Below are 17698 nucleotides of genomic sequence, written 5' to 3'. Positions count from 1 at the left end.
CCTTTTTTGTCTGGCGAGTAGGGTTTTCTATAATTTGTCAAGCCCTGGTTACTACAAATAATGGCTTTTTCCCCCCAGATAATGCTTTCTGTGAGGGCTTAAGCTTTCTAAGATATGGACAACTCAAAGGCTAGCAGTGGTGGTAACTGCAGTAACAAAGTTAGAAAGACCCTTATGTCCACACACAAACCTCCCCTCCCCCCCACTGGCCTACACTAATGGGAGATATCAATCTAGGTTAGGCAACTTCAGCTACATGAATAACATATTGAAGCAGACATACTTAGATCCATTTACCTTGGTGTCTTCACTGCAGCATGTCAACGGGAGGCACTCTCCCATCGATTCCCCTTATGCTTCTTGTTGAGTACCAGAGTCAACACTAAGAGCAATCACCAGTTGATTTATTGTGTCTTTCCTAGACTCAATAAATTGACCTCTTCTGGATCAATCACTGCCTGTCAATCCAGCTGGTAAGGAAGACACTCAACAGTGGAAAATGAAACGTGTTATAGCTGAGAGCTCAGAGTACATTGCCTGTGAAAACTGCAACTTCTAGTAAAAGCCTATATTGTTTGCAAATTTGTTACATTAAATTGCTAGGTACTTATTAAACAAACCACTCTCTCAAAGTTGAAACATTTATTCTTAACATTAATTATCAAGATGTGATTGCTTTAAAAATCCATTGCCTGAGGTCAAAGCCTAGGAAATGGAAAATGTAGCTTCAGAAAAGAGGCAAGCAAGTGCTGAGACATGTGCATTTTTAATCACAGGTTAGTACAAATGACTAACACTTATGTAAGATAATCGCTTTGCTATTTAGACCTGATATTTATATTTCTGGATGTAAAGTTCAAAAACTTAGCAGTGAACTGTTTTCTCTCTCTATAAAAGTCAGGTGGGCTGCTGGAGTCTAGAAGAAGAATTTTGTTTTTACATTCCTGTAAAAAAAATTTTAATTGAGCTTTAAAAAAAAATTAAGTAGGGAAATAATGCCATGTGATAGGTACAAATGAAGACAGTCACAGGCGTACAGCAGCAGTTAAAGGATCTGTCCCAACTACATGAACATTTTAGTTTCATCTAGTCTACTTACATGACAAAAATAGTACAGCCCTCTAGTCCCAAGTCTTTTATTTACATTGAAATCCTAACAAGCAATAGTATACAAACACGATGTGTCAACACAGGATTGTGAGTCATTAGGACTCAACTTTGTCATATTGCACCATCATAATGAAGCAAACATCACATATGTAAGATCAGGATGTTGCACTCGTGTCTTTCCCTGCCCCACTTCCTACCCTGTCCCCTATTACTGCTGTGAGGTTGAGGGAAACTTTGTCTCTGTTTGGATCCATTTTCTGCCCTTTGAGGGAGGGAAATTGATTTGTTGGAGTTCCCATGTCATTACTCCAATTACTCCCTGCTTTTCCTGTATTGGCACATTCAGGGAGCATGCAATTCATGGAGAGCAAAGGTAGACCAGTAGCTGGGGCACTGGCTTGAGACTTAAGAGACCTGGATTTAATTCCCTGCTCATTTAGTTGCTTGTGCCTCAGGGCCCAATCTGTAAAATGGGGATAATACTATCCAACCTCTCAGGGTGTCGTGAGGATGAATACAAGTCGGTGTCGCTCATTCTATGGCAGTGGTGGGCAATAATTTTTGACTAGGGGCCACTTCAAAAATTTTTGAAGGGGCCTCAGGAGGAAGGGGCAGGGCCAGGACACTTCCGTGCTTCCCCACCCTCAGATCTCGATTGGTCTGGTGTGGGGGTGGCAGAGCACATAGTCTTTGCTTTGCACCCCCCGCCCCGAGAGAATCGCCAGCTGTTCTGAACAGTTGGTGGTTCCCGCAAGGTACCCGTGCTCCTGTCGGTAGAAGGAGACTTTGCATGCTCCCTCCTACTGCCCCCAGGTCAATCAGGGACTGAGTAGCACATGAAGTCTCTTGCTCCCTATCCCTGCCCTGCAAGAAGCATGCAGCACTTCTAAGCGCCACACTCTCCTTGCAGGAAGGGAGGAAACTTTGCGCGCTTCCCACTGCCCCCAGGCTCTGGGCCTCCGTGGGCAGGGCCTCCACAGGCTGGATCAACATGCTTGGTGGGACGGATCCGGCCCAGAGGCCCTTTTGCCCCTGTTCTATGGTGATACCCCGTGCACAGACATTCCTGTGATATGTATGCTCCTCATTCTGCATGAGACCCAAACTTCAATCAGACATAGAATTTCATGAGGCTCAGACAAGCAAACTCGGTGGTGTATCACTGCATAAGAGGACAGGTAGACCTCCCATCAGTGGTTTTTTTTTTTTTTTTTAAACCTACTCCTGCGTATCCAGCCTTTATTAAATATACCACCTTTAAATAGCAGAAATGGGTGGTGACTATAGCACTTGGCACACACATAGGAAGCATGCATTTGAGGTTCATGCTTCCTTTCACTCTATGGAGACAGGTATAGACTTAAATCAGCTGTTCAGGAGCTAATTTTACCTCCATTGTGCTGAAGCAGGAACGAGGGTCTTCATTTAATCTGGCCTCTGAATATTATTGCTGCTATTAGGAAATACAGGTGTCAGGTTTTCCCAGCTACAAATGTTTATTTAGGATAGAAAACATTTACTTAAATTTTAATGAATAAAGTGAATACTATGGGGTTAATTACAGCTCTTTAGAGGTACTCAGTGGGATTTGGAGAGATTACCTTTTGGTGTTTTGCACAAAGTGCTGTCTCTTACACAAAGCTCTAATTAGCTGGCTTTAAAAAAAAAAAAAAATAGCCAGTTTCCAAATGATTGCTCAGTAGCTTCCGTTTTGTTCATCAGCCACTTCAGAAGAGGAATATCCCTCCAATTTGCATTGCAGGAAGCAGGCAGATTATTCCAAAAGGTGCAAGCTAATAGAAGAGCAAAATACAAGCCAGCCTAGTTCAACACCTGAAATGGTCTCATGAGGCTAATTCGAAATAAAGGAAACAACCCAGAACTATGAAAGAGACTAGACCCTTTGAAGAAACGAGCAAGCAACTACTCCCAAGAACGCAATTTTTTTCTTAAATCTGCAGTGTTCACCTCCAGTTGTCTAGTTTGCTTTCCTTATGTGCGCCAAACTCCAACTGTCATGAATGGACAATGACAGCACATCTAAAGAAAGAGTTTTGGAGCTCAGATCTATTGTGCGGTGCTGATGAATTTTCTCTTTAATACTTTGGCTTTCTTCACCACACACTTTTTAAAAAAAAAAATTAACATTGAGTTACCTTTCAATTGTCTATATTTTAAATCTGGCTACTTTCCAATAATGTGCTGAAACCCTTGTTCTTTGATGCAAAGAGGGTCTGTTAAGGACATCATTAAAGCAAGGGCACATATGACCATAGGAAAGATTTCTCTGTAAATATACAGAATAGTTACCCTTCAAAATGTTCTTTTTTTTTTTAGCTCCTGGCTAAAAGGGGTATCACCATAGAACAGGGGCAAAAGGGCCTCTGTGGGCTGGATCCGTCCCACCAAGCATGTTAATCCAGCCTGTGGAGGCCCTGCCAGTGGAGGCCCAGAGCCTGGGGGCAGTGGGAAGCGTGCAAAGTTTCCTCCCTCCCTGCAAGGAGAGTGTGGCGCTTAGTGCCGTGTGCTTCTTGCAGGGCAGGGGTACGGAGCAAGAGACTTCATGTGTAGGGTTTTTTTTTTAAACCTACTCCTGCGTATCCAGCCTTTATTAAATATACCACCTTTAAAGAGCCCCCAATGCCTCTTGGAAAAACATTTGATTTGAAAACTTGGTCTATGTTCTCTTCCCCTGATTTATTTAATTAAAATTACTGTACTAGAAAAAAAAATAGAAACTTGGTTACTTAAAGATTCAAATTCAGTAGCTTATGTCTTTCATGGAAGAAACCTAATCATGTTCATTACATCACAGCCATCACCACAACAGCTAATGGTGAATTGCATTCTCATCTGGAGGAAACAAAGATTCTGCTTCCAGGAGCATTAAAAGGGAAATTCAGACAGTGAACTGCACAGGTGCACAACTGTCTTTAGTAAGGAGAGTATTTACCTGAAAAAGCAGTCTCTAAAGAGGAAATTTGATGTTCAACTGAAGAAAGGGAATGGGTGGATTTGTGCTGCAGTACTAGCTCCTCAAGTTCCAAAACTTTGGTGCCACCTAGTGGAGAGATTTATTACTTTAAAAAAGAGAAATTGGCATGAACAACAAGCCACTAATTTGATGTAAATCCAAATGAAGATCTTCATCTCTCTCTTTTCAAAAGTTGTGTGCATATCACAAAAATAAATATTCATAGGATAGAGCTATCACCATGCTTGTGACAGTAACAAATATAACTAACTGTAAATCAAACGAGGGCATGATGCAAAGCTACACACTGATCTTTCCTCCTTTTAATAGGAATGTGCACTCTTAAAAAAATTGCTTGTCCTTGGGCATTTCCCTTCTCTAGAATATGTCCAAAGTAAAGGCAAAAATCTTAAATCTCTCCATGTTCTTGAGCAGGGGAAAGATTCGTTATAAGTAATGAAGATCTCTCCAGGGACCGGAACATATTAAGCACTTTAATAAACATTTTTGTTCCGAAACCAACTGGTCTTGCCATCAGCTAAACTTAATCTCCATGTATTAATACAGACAGCTTGCCATTTATGTCAAGCCTAACACAGCAGTAGGCTTTTCAGAGGGATTTGTTCTCTTTAAAATTTAAATCCAAACCACAAATGGAGAATGATTTTACTACGGCTAAATAATAAACCATCTTGTTAGTCTTTAAAGTGCTACATTGTCCTGCATTTTGATTTTACTACGGACATTGGTAAAAATCAATGTAAGGTTGAACAGACATCTAAACATCCTGAAAGAATCCCAAAGCTTTCTGTATTACAAAATTATACTATCCTGTAAATAACATTTTGAACTATAAGGTAACTAAACTGCACAGGGGGGACTGATCCACTGTTGTAAATGGCAGATTGGAGGACTCACTGTCTGGGCATCCATTTCAGAGGCCAGAAAACCAATGCAATGTTGTTCAACAGGATCAAAGTTTCGCAAGTTAGACATATTTTTGTCCACTCCTTCCTCCACCCAGGAATGTCATCTAGTGGCTTCAGCCTGGGAGTTGGGAGGACTGAAGTCTAGTTTCATTTTCCCAATCTATAACACAGAAATATTATTAAAGTAGTATAGGCCCTAGATGGGGCTACTATTAGGTGAGTGGAGGTTAGTGGAATTCCATAGGGATCAGTTCTGGGTCCAGTACTGTTCAATATCTTAAAAGTTTTAGATAATGGCATAGAAAGCACACTTATAAAGTTTGTGGATACCACCAAGCTGGGAGGAAATGCAAGTGCTTTGGTGGATAGGACTATCATTCAAAATGATCTGGATAAACAATGGCCTGAGAAAAAGAATGAAATCAATAAGGACAAATGCAAAGTACTCCATTTAGAAGGAACAAATTGGTTTCTCATACACACAAAATGAGAAGTGACTGTCTAGAAAAGTGCTGCAGAAAGATCTAGGGGTCAGTGAACCACAAGCTAAATATGAGTCAGTGTGGCACCGCAAAAACAAAAAAGCAAACATAATTCCAGGATATCATAAAAGGAGTGTTGAAAGCAAGATACGAGAAGTAATTCTTCTGCACTGATTATGCCTCAGTGGAAGAACTGTGTTCAGCTGTGGGTGCCACATTTCAGGAAAGATGTGGAGAAACTGGAGAAGGTCCAGAGAAGAGCAACACAAATCATTAAAAGTCTAGAAAACATGACCTATGAGCGAAGATTGAAAACTGGGTTTGTTTAGTCTAGAAAAGAGAACACTTAGAGGGGACATACAGCCAGTAGCCTCCCCAGGAATTGAAATCGGGGCTGTGTGTTCGAATTTATGGGAGGGGTGTCAGGGCCGATGAGGGATGAGACTGAGGGTGAAGGTGGGCTGTATGGCATTGTAGTTCACAAAATTGGGGGGGTTGGGGAAATTCGGGGGGGGGTAGGAAAATCCCTGATAAACAGCTTTCAAGTACATAAAAGGTTGTTACAAGGAGAAGGGAGAAAAAAATATTCTCTCTTTAGGATAGGACAAAAAGAAACAGGATGAAATTGCAGCAAGGAGGTTTAGGTTGGATGTTAGGAAAAAACTTCCTACCTATAAGGGTGGTTAAACACAAATAATATTGTCAAGAGAGGTGATGGACTCCCCATTACTGGAGTTTTTTTAAGATCAGGTTAGACCAACACCTGTCAAAGATGGTCTACTCTAAACAATGCTTGGTCCCAATCACCTCTCAGGGTTCCTTCCAGTTCTAATATTTCTATTTTACAAAGGGGTTTGACTTTTGAGATTTATTTAACAACTAAAAGGTGGTTTGAAGCACCCAGCTGGAAAGTGTTACTAATGATGGAACTTTTTCTGATAGAAATGTAGCCGTGTTAGTCTGGGGTAGTTGAAGCAAAATGCAGGACAATGTAGCACTTTAAAGACTAACAAGATGGTTTATTAGATGAGCTTTCGTGGGCCAGACCCACTTCCTCAGATCAAATAGTGGAAGAAACACTTCCACTATTTGATCTGAGGAAGTGGGTCTGGCCCACGGGAACTTTTTCTGTCCTTGCATAATATTTAGGAAGGATTAAATGCCTTTCAGAAGACTACTTCTTGCCACAGCTTTAAAATATTTTAAAATAGCTACCATTTCAGAACTTTCTTACCAAGTCCACTACAAAGAGAGACAATGTCCTACTGGTCTCTGAGCACAGGACTTAGGTGCCAGCAAGAATAAGCAGAAGCTAGGGATGTAAAATCCTATTTAATCAGTTAATTGGTTAAATATTATATTTAACCTCTTAAACAGGAACACCCCCCACCCACCTGCAGTGCAGCAAACAGGGAGCTGCTCAAGTACCATGCCACAGATGGAGGGGGCTGCTCTGGCCAGGCTGGGCCCTTACTCCAGCCCAGTCAGGCCGCTGGTCAACAGTAACTGGAAAAATCACCTGGTTAGGGTTTTCCAGGTGTCCAGTTTTGAACCAGACAATCCAGAATTTGAGCTTTCTGTTTGGGAAACAAAAAGATGACAAAATATAGATGTCCGGTATTTTTTAAATAAGATGTAATGTAGATTGTGATATAACGTCAAGTGTGTCCGGTGTTGTTGTTGAAATCAGGTGGCAACCCTACACCCAGTAAGGGTGACGTTAACCCGTTAACTATTCACATCCCTACCAGAAACTGTACTTTACTAAAAAGCTCTGCTTGTGATCAAGCAAATTTTTTTTTTCCTATTATATTTCTACGTTGGTTTGTTTCTCCTTTTTAATGGTGTCGTTTCATTAAGTGACTATTAGGAAGCTTCCTTATGTTTAAAATAAAAACAGTATGCAGTAATCATAGGAGGCTATTCCTCAACACAGCCATAAACTAACCATGGTGGACAAAATCAACTATTTTTTAAAAAAGTTAAAAAAATATACTAAATTTATCATTTAAAAAAGTTTGATTAAGCGTCTCCACAAATATGCTACACCTACAGTTACAGTCTCATAAAAATGAATTAAAGGCTCTAGTCTGTCCAGTCTCACTACTAGCTCTTCCTTCTTGTAAGTTCTGGGCTTTTAATTTGTTTCTCAGCAGACTAAAAAGTAACATGTGCAAAGAGATGCAAAAGCTGGATAGAATTGGTTTTGGTCTGTGCTTATGTGGAGCTGGCCCTCAGCCAAGCATGGAAGAGAGTTAAGACACTATCTTAAAGACAAAGAGACAATTCAGACAGGATGGAGGCAGCATAGAAATGGAAGAGTAGAATGGACTGGAAAGGAAAAGGGAAGCCACTACTCAGCACACGTACAGCTTCCTATATTTTGTTTGCTACAGAAAAACTATCATAGCTTCTGGGTATGAGAGATTTCTTCCCCCCCCCCCCCCCCGGAGTATTTTGGGTAAAAAATGAAAGCGTGTCAAATGGTAAGTAGTGCAAGAATGAAACATCATAAACTGTTTATTAGGAGAAAATGATGTAGATATAAAAATGTGAATATGGCTGAGTGGATCAACTGGCTAGTAAACTAAATAGCTCAATTTGAAATGCATCATTCTTCAAGTCTCTCTGTCTGTCTGTCTCTGTCTCTGAGAGTTGATAAGCAAATTCCCAAGCTGTTTGCAGTGTTGGATGTTGCTAGGAAAAAAAAATGTGGCTAATCCTTATTATTTGTATAATTAGATAACTAGGTTTAGAATTTGTCACAAGTATACAGTACAGAAAGCTGCAGTAAGAGACATCAAGAATGCCCTTTGCCTCTGAATGTCCTTTATTTTGTTATATTATACATGCCTCTTATTTTGAAAGATCATGGCCACAAACCATAAAGGTGATGGCATAGGTCTATTCCCTATTTTACTTCACCATAACTCAGCTTTTCCAAGGGAATCCCATTCTATACTTGTTTCCTCACACACACATTGAGCCAGTGAGTTCAATGAGGCTTACTCCAAAATTAAGTGCACTCTAAGCAGTCTTAGTGTTTTTGGTAACTTGATTTAAATCAATTTTTGGCTATTTAAATTGATTTAAATCAATTTGCCCTGAAACTAACACTTCAAGAATCCCCTGGATGTAACTCAGAAGAATGCATTTATTAGCAACCTTTTGTTTTTTAAAGCTACAAATCAAGAAATAGGTCTCTTCAGTGCTAGACTTGCTTTACAAACATACATTTTGCAATATGCCGATGGGAGACTTTGCTTCAGTAATAAAATTGTTCAGTCAACTGCAAAACATCCCCCTAAACACTTGCACTGCTGGTTAATCGGAAATCAAAATAAAATAGCTATAGAATAACGTGTTTCTCTTAAACAGTATTTGTCACATGTTGAGTAAGAGCATCAAGGCTGTTTCCAAATCCACCATCTACTTAATTAAGGAACCTTGCCCACTCAATAGCCGGCTACTCTGTAAAACTGAGCACTTTAATTACAACAGACCTCATAGCATTTAGCCATGTGGTTTCTTTGTGGTGTGTTCTCAAATCTCCCTAATTCTCAAAAAAAGAAAACAATCAATGTGAGGCCTGTAAAAACCCAAAGTCATTCAGTTTCAATAACCCAAGGTTACAGTTAGCCTCCAGCCCACTACAAAGCCTCACTCCACATTTATTAAGCACCAAACAAATACAATACTGTCAGTTCTTCTTGTAAAGGGATATTTCTCATATAGGGGAAGACAAAAGGTTATTTCAATCTCTGTAATGCTCATTTTTATTTGACACTTTCTTTACAATTCAACTAATCTTTCAGTTCCTTTCTCTTGTGATTTCTCTAAAAGAACCATAACAGGCTACTTAGAGACCTAGGAACACATTTCGTAACAAAGTTATACATAGGAGATCTCCTAATACAGGTTGGAGCTCTATAGTCCAGCACCTTTTGGGACCGGACCAGTCTTGAATGAGGGAATCTGTCAGACCAGGGGAGGTCCCCTACTACCAGTCCCTCAATCCACAACCCCTCCCCGTTGCCGGCCCCAACCACCACCACCACCACCACCACCACCCACCCCGGACAGGCTGCTGTACTGCTGTAGCCCTGGCAGTCCAGGCTGCCATGACCCCAGCTACGCTCCCAGGGCTTCAGCCTCGGTCCCAGTCTCAGCCCCAACCCCGTCGGGTTTCTAACCATGACCCGTGGTCCAGCAGGACCACGGATGTTCCTGGACCACAGAATCCTGGTTTTGTGAGGTCCAACCTGTACACTCTTTGCTTGCTGCTACAAGCAAAGACACCTCTGTGAATGATGAATATTGCATCAGGGGTGGGCAATAATTTTTGACCAAGGACCACTTCAGAAATTTTTTAAGTGCCCTGAGCCTCAGGCAGAAGGGGCAGGGCTTCAGGAGGAAGGGGAGGGGCCAAGACACTTCTGTGCTTCCCGTCCACAGACCCTGATTGGTCTGGGGGCAAGGGAGCATGTCGGCGAGGGAGCACGTGAAGTCTGTCCTCTTCACACACCCCCCACCAAGAGAACCATCAGCTGTTCTGAAAAGCTGGTGGTTCCCTCTAGGTGCCTGTGCCCTTGGTGGTGGGAAGAAACTTTGCACACTTCCCCCCGCCTCCCGGGCAATCAGGGCTTGGGGGCAAGAGGGGAGCATGCAAAGTCTCCTTCCACCCTGCCCGTTCTGCAAGGAATGTGCAGCGCTTAGAACACTGTGCCCCTTGCAGGGTGGGAGGAGACTTTGCATGCTCCCCCCACCCTCAGGCCAATCAGCGCTTCAGGCTCTACTTACCTTCTCCAGCAACTCCTGGAAGTAGTGGCATGTACCCCGTCCAGCTGGCTCCTATTTAAAATGCAACCAGGAGATTCTGTGCACTGCCGTCCCCCCCCCCCCCCCCCATCTGCAGGCACTGTCCCTGCAACTCCCATTGGCCCTAGTTCCCAGCTAATGGGAGCTACAGAGCTATTGCTTGAGGTGGGGAGACACATAGCACCCTCTGGCTGCCTGTACATGTAGGAGCTACCTGGAAGGGAAAGATGCTTATGCTGCTTCATGCAGCTTCCAGAAGCAGGGGCCCCAGACCCCATTCTGCAAAGGGCAGTCAAGGGCCTGATTAAAATGGCTGTCAGGCTGCATGTGGCCCCCAGGCTGTAGTTTGCCCCCCTCTGTGCCACTCTGTCCCATCTGTGCATGTTCCTTCTCTTCCATTCCTCTTAAGAGCTTATTGTCCACACTAGAGCTTTTTCTTGGGTTATAAGTTGAGCTAAGTGATAGCCAATAAACTTTGGCTCACCAAACAGGCCATAAACGCTCGTATAGGCACTCAGATGGATTTGTTCATGGTCATGGCTCACCATACATAGAACCTGTAGAGAATCACAACCAAGATAAATGTTTGTCTCCTACCTATACCAAAGGTTTTTAGAGAGTCTGCACTAGAATTTATAGACACATTAGTAAACTTTAGCTAACTGATTGGCAACTAACTTTAATTCTAGCATATTGCTAAAATACACACAGGCTACATCTACACTGCAGGCTTCTTGCGCAAAAACTTGCAGGTCATCTACACTGCATGTGCATTCTTGCACAAGTACATTTACAGTAAGGCATCAGAACAAAGGACTTCTTGAGCAAGAGTTATTCCTTTCCCCAAGTGGAATAAGCCCTCTTGAGCAAGAAGGTAGTGTGGACAAGCAACAGGGGTTTCTTGCCTAAGAAACCCCTATGGCTAAAATGGCCATCAGAGCTTTCTTGTGCAAGAGAGCGTCCACACTGCCATAGACACTCTTGCGCAAAAGCACATCTCTTGTGCAAAAGCGCATAGGAGTGTGGATGCGCTCCTGTTCAAGAAGCCTGCAGTGTAGGCATATCCATAGTGGTCTAGGTTTCACTGCAGGTGGGAGCATGCTTCCCACCCTGAGGAGGCCCCACACACACACACACACACACACCCCACACACACACACACACCCCCCCCCCACACACACACACACACACTTCACTCTGCTCAAGGTAGGGTGCTCAAAACTACAAACTCAGGTTGCTCACCGGAGTCACTGCCATGCTTCAGGCTGGACATCCCTGGTCTTTCACCCTCAGGACCTGAACATTCCAAACCAAGGAGGTCAATGCTCCCTTCCTGGCTGCCCCACTCCCTGGGGCTCCCACCTTACAGCCATGCTTGCTGCCACCAGAGTTCCCCAGCTGGGCTGCTCAGCTGTCACCAGCCCTGCTTGGATGCTGCTGGCCCTATGACAGCGCGGGATTCCCTAGACTTTCTGGCCAATGCTCCTCTGCCACCATCTGGCCCTGCCACCACATGACTGGAGGGGACCCCCCCCCCCCCCGACACCTGGCCAGCCCAGCCCACTACCGCCGAATGTTTCCCCGGGGTTCCCTAGCTGGGGCCACCTAGCCACCGCTGGCCTTGCTGCTGGGGTCAGTCCTGCTCCTGCTGGGGTTCCATGGCCCGGGCTCATAGCTACCGCCTGGCCTGGCTAATGTGGGGGGTTCCTCCCATTCCGTGCCTGGCTCCACTGCTGTCCCTAGCTGGGACCCAGGGTCCCCAGCCACCGCCTGACTCAGATGCTACTGACCCAGCCAGTGCTCCCCAGTCCTGCGTTCTCTCTGCTGGCTCCCACTTCTGGCCTCCAGGGCTTTGCTGGACCAGGGTTGTAGCCAGACCGGAGTCCCAGATTTGGGAGGTTCAACCTGTACTCCCAGCTACAGCCATCTTTAGCATGTTAACCCAAGAAAAGCTAGTGTGCATTTGTCTACTCAAACATGGAAGCTCCTCCCAGCTGAAGAGTAGACATTCCGACACACACACACAACTTCTGAATGACAAAATATATTGCGGCAGTTGGTTTCTTCAGCAATTCCATATGAGAGTTTCTTCACTGGCTTATAGACTATCAATCCTATACCTTTGTTATTAAGTATATCCATATAGATGGAGAGGCCTGGGAGGGTTCATTTTGTTTAACATGTAATAAAACTATGGAAAAAAGGGAACTTAAATTTGTGTTTGATCATACTGAAATGACTAAAAGACCCTCATGTGCAATGTGAGCTTTTGGCTTTCAGGGAAAAAAGAAAGAAAGAAAAAAGACTGAAGTAGGAAGTTTCTCTGAACTAATGGAAAAGATTAACCCTTTACAGATATCCTGACTAGGACAAGGTCAACATTGTTACATGGCCATAAGCAAGGCTCCCCTCTGTTCCTCCTCCACTCTTTTAATAGGGTTGGAAGTACTTAATAGAAGGGCTTTTGCTCAGTATGATGTTGTAAAACACTACCCCCCCCCCCCACCCCCGAGCTACAAGCCACTTACTAACAATGACACCAATGTACAAAAGAAACACCCCACAGCATTTGACTCCCAAATCTGGAGGTTTTTTTAAAATGTATATTGAAAGTTTGAGAAGCCTGGTGACCGTTAGGGATGTAACAGTGTAGACTATTTAATGATTAACCAATAAGCAAAAGCTTATTGGTTTATGCTATTAACTACATGCATTTCCCCCCATTCCCTAAATTTTTAGAGGGCTGGCACTGGGTCCCAGGAGCTACCTCCACTGCAGCTCTGAAGTAATTTCGGAGGGTCACTCCCGGAACCTGGCGTGAGCCAGGACTAAGTTGGGCTGCCTGCCCACCCAGCTCTAAATTATTATCAATGCAGAGCTGCAACAGGGGTAGTTGATGCCCCAACATGAACTGGGACTGGGTGATATCCCTTATTGATTAATCGTGTAGTCAACAATTTGTTGACTACACAATTTATGGATACATGCTGCTTAACATCCACAGTCACCATCATAACCCAAAGCATACAAAAAGCCTGGTCTTGAACATACATCAAAGTGATGAGTTAAAAGCATGTTTTGTTTGCTTGGTTTTTGTATTACACTTACTGCTTTGCCATGATCACAAATAAATGGAGCCCTCCAGGGATTAAAGATTCACTTGTCAGCTGCTGTGCCCTTTATTAAGCCTCTTAACATCTACACTGACAGAAGTGCATGCCCCAGTTTTGCAAAGGAGACGATCTCTGTCGGTTTCATTGAACTTTTACAATGTCACAGAAAAAAAAGTGTAAATGCAATGTTTGCTGCCTCCTTCATGGAAATAGTCTATAAATAGATTTTCCAGAGACATGGGCAATGGAACAATTAGCTCTTTGAACGACAGAGTATGTCGCTTATACGCTGCCATACTTCCATCCTGGTTCACAAACTTCCAAAAAAACCTATTAACTCCAGTAAAATGGTCTTGCATTTAAACCCTCAGGACAGGAACTCAATCCATTTAGGTTAAATTCCTAGCTCTGCCACAGATTTCCCATATGACTCAGGCAAGTCACTTAATCTGTAAAATGGAAGTAACTGACTACACTACTTATCTCCCATCTTTTGTAAGCAGATTAGTGCAGGACGGCTCTTTCTCTCACCATGTGTTTCTATATCATCTAGCACAATGGGCCTTCAATTTTGATTGGGGTCTTTAGGTTCTATAGTAAGAAAAAAACAAACAACACTCCCCTTGAAATGGTAACTAGACAATGTTTTAAACTGTTGAAAAACTAGTTACAACTTACGGCAATGCCAAGCTATATGCCAAAATTCAACCATTCAGCCACACTACTTGTGCTGCTTTCCATCCATGTTGCCTACAACATTTCTATTCTAAAGTTCACCCATGCAGGTATCATGCCTTCATAATACCTTCCCATCATATACTAATAATAGTAACATATAATCCAATAAATAAAAAGCAGGTTTTATTTTATTTTTAAAACAGGCTACAGTTATATCTGTGATCACTGTTGTAGCCTGGCATTTAAACACCAGGGCTGCGTCTAGACTGGCATGATTTTGCAGAAATACTTTTAACAGAAAAGTTTTTCCGTTAAAAGTATTTCCGCAAAAGAGCATCTAGATTGGCATGGATGCTTTTGCGCAAAAGCATCCGTGCCCAGTATAGACGTGCTTTTGCACAAGAAAGCTCCGATGGCCATTTTAGCCATTGGGCTTTCTTGAGCAAAAAATTAAGGTGCCTGTCTACACTGGCCCTCTTGCACAAGTATTCTTGCGCAAGAGGGCTTATCCCTGAGCGGGAGCGTCAAAGTATTTGCACAAGAAGCACTGAATTCTTACATTAAAACGTAAGTGCTCTTGCGCAAATTCAAGCAGCCAGTGTAGACAGCTGGCGACTGCTTTTGTGCAAAATCTTGCCAGTCTAGACGCATCCCCATGGTGATTGGTCTCCTGTGATTTCAAAAATTGGAATCAGCTTTGTGAAAACTAAAAACAAACATGTGCTTTCTCATTTCAGTACTGTATTGCTTGGCAGCCCTAGTCCAAAAATCAATATGAAGATTAAAAATTTGGTGGAAAGAATTAGACTACATATTTAATAATTTTGTTCCGTATTACACAGCATTGTTTCCTACCATATGGGTTTGGTGGGGGGGGGGGGGGGGGGGCTTTTGTTGTTTGCTTGTTTTTGTCTAGCCTAGGTTATAGAAGTTTACATTAATTTCATTTGTATCTTTAATATAATGTTTAATCCAACAGTCTTGGATGCTATTATGGACTAAAATTTAAACTACTTTTTCCCTTGTTTCAACAAGACGACCCAGTAGAACTGGAGCAGGAACTCAAGATCCATTGGAAAAATTGGGAGACTTTCTATTGATTTTACTGGGGTTTGGAATGGGCCCATAATTCAACATAGAAAGTGAAGACATTCTGTATAAGACCTAAATAGTCTCAGTCAGCAAAAGCATAAGGAGGATTAATTGTCTACAATCCAAAAGCATATTATACCACATGCCTCAAACAATTGGCTACCAGCCTTTAACTTGTATAGAGATGAAGGGTCAAATTAATTCCTGGAGCAATGCCACTGAATCAATGTTACACCAGGAATTAATTTGGTTTGGAATCTGCTTTATTTTAAAGAGCTCACTCAGCGGGGCTTTTCTGAATTCATCATGGTGGAGGAAGATTTTTGTATATACATTTTTCCTGTATTTTTAGAAAATAAAATAGCTGCAACTTAGTCATGGAGAGAGATTGAATTGAGATTTACAGGTTTCTCCATAGTTCATTTTGTGTGTGTTCAACTTCCTGGATTATCTTTAGTCTACCTTTTCCCCCATTTACAGAAAAAACAAAAGGAGGGGGGTATTAAACACACATTTAAACCTCAACCTTCTAATGACTGAAGCCGATGGGAATCACAGTTTTCAAATCTAGACACCTTTATGTGGCACAGTTTGAAAACTGGAAGAGAAGGCATCTTCAAAGTCATAGATCTATTACTAAAACTCTTGAACAAGGGGGCAAATATTTTATAAAATTTTCATCTGGAGTAAGTTATAAAAACTACAGTAAAGCTGACTGTTACTGAAATGCTGCCTTCATGCAACAGCAGCAGCATAAGTCATAACTCTTGTTTTAAAACTGTTGAAAGCTGCACAACATCTGATGAGGGGTCATTTTTAAGTGTTGTGCTAATTTAAATACAGGCAGTCCCCGGGTTACATACAAGATAGGGACTGTAGGTTTGTTCTTAAGTTCAATCTGTATGTAAGTCAGAACTGTTGTCCAGATTCAGCCACTGTTGAAACTGACCAGCGGCTGACTACAGGAAGCCCGAGGCAAAGCTGCTCTGCCCTGGGCTTCCTGGAATCAGCCGCTGATCAGTTTCAACAGCGGCTGAATCTGGACGCCTGGGACAGAGCAGCTGGGGCGCTGCCGGGTAGGTCCCCACAGCGCCGCACCTTGGCGCTGCGGGGACCAACCTAGCAGCGCCCCAGCTGCTCTACCCCAGGCATCCGCGAGAAAACCCTGGTCTGCTGGGGGGGGGAGGGGTGGACTAGCTGCGCCCCCCCACCCCCAAGCAGACCAGGGAGACACGGAGCAAAGCCTCTGAGGACGTGGGCGGCGGGACCGCAGCGCCTCTCTGCGGTCCCGCCGCCCGTGTCTCCCTGGTCTGCTCGGGGGGGGACGGGACCGCAGCTAGTGCCCCCCCCCCCAGAAGACCAGGCATTTCTCGCCGCGGAGGACGCGGGCAGCGGGACCGCAGCGCGTCTGGGCGGTCCGCCACCCGAGTCCTCCGCGGCGAGAAAAGCCCCGTTCGTATCTAGGGATCCGACATAAGTCGGATCCATGTAAGTCAGGGACTGCCTATAATGCAATTCAAAACAAAAAACATGGCATGTGAGTTTTAATTCTTCCCACCGAGATTTATACTTGATTTTCTAAGTGAACCAGACATTGAGCATTCCAGAAACAGACTTTTTCCCCACTTCCTGCATATCTATGGGAAAGTGGTCACATGGCACCACTTTGCTTTAGAATATAGTAGAAGATTTACCAAGAATTACTCAGGTATGTTTTTCTTCATTGAAATCATTGCTCTGGAGTGGGGCTGCAGATGAGGGGTCCAGTATGCAGGCTGCCTCAGGGAAGAGATGACTACTTGGGGCCAGGTGAGATGGGCCTGTCCACGGCCACTGCTGCTGCAGTAGGCACAGCCAAGGCAAGGGTGCATATCCCCTCACTGGAGGCCAGACACAGAAACAGACAAACCCTCTCAGGAAGTAGGAGAAATGGAGGCAGAAGCCAGTGCTCCCCAGCACCCTAATCATGTAGGGCCACAGTGGGGATAGTTGCCGGGATTTGGCTTGAGCCAGGACTGAGTGCTTGCAATGCTAACACTTATAAATTAATCACGTAGTCAACAAAATTTGACTATACAATTAATGAATTACACGTTTCTTAACATCCCTAGTATCTGTTATTCACACTAACATGAACATAATTGTACTCCCTGAACTGAACTGAGATGGGAATTTCAGAAGTACAATAATTGTAAACTATATCTTAACAGGCTTTCGAAATATACAATCCAGGAAACAACATATTGCAACAGATCAATAGTCCATCTAATATGGTATCCCACCTCCCACAATAGTCTACACCGGGTGTATTGAAGACATAAAATCTCTGACAGAACTAAGAGTTGTGGTCACTTTGTCCCATTCACCCCACCCTCACCATAGCTATCTGCTCTTACTGAGGTGCATTGTATGTCACAATGAAAAGATTTCCTATATAATATTGCATTGCTTCAGGGACGGAATGTAAATGAACTGTTGTTTATTCTTGTATTGGCAAAGTAT

General features: G+C 43.3%; 1 protein-coding gene across 1 annotated transcript in view; it reads right to left on the bottom strand.

The window, feature by feature from the left end:
* Window positions 1-17698, bottom strand: part of COA1 (cytochrome c oxidase assembly factor 1) — a 65973-nt gene that overhangs the window by 39086 nt on the left and 9189 nt on the right. The window contains exon 3 of the mRNA XM_075919830.1: window positions 4064-4171. Coding sequence (XP_075775945.1) covers window positions 4064-4171 — 108 coding nt within the window. The remainder of the gene's footprint in view (window positions 1-4063; window positions 4172-17698) is intronic.

The sequence above is a fragment of the Pelodiscus sinensis genome, chromosome 2, assembly GCF_049634645.1.
Source record: "Pelodiscus sinensis isolate JC-2024 chromosome 2, ASM4963464v1, whole genome shotgun sequence".
NCBI classification, from domain to species: Eukaryota; Metazoa; Chordata; order Testudines; family Trionychidae; genus Pelodiscus; species Pelodiscus sinensis.
This window is presented reverse-complemented; position numbering and strand designations above follow the sequence as displayed.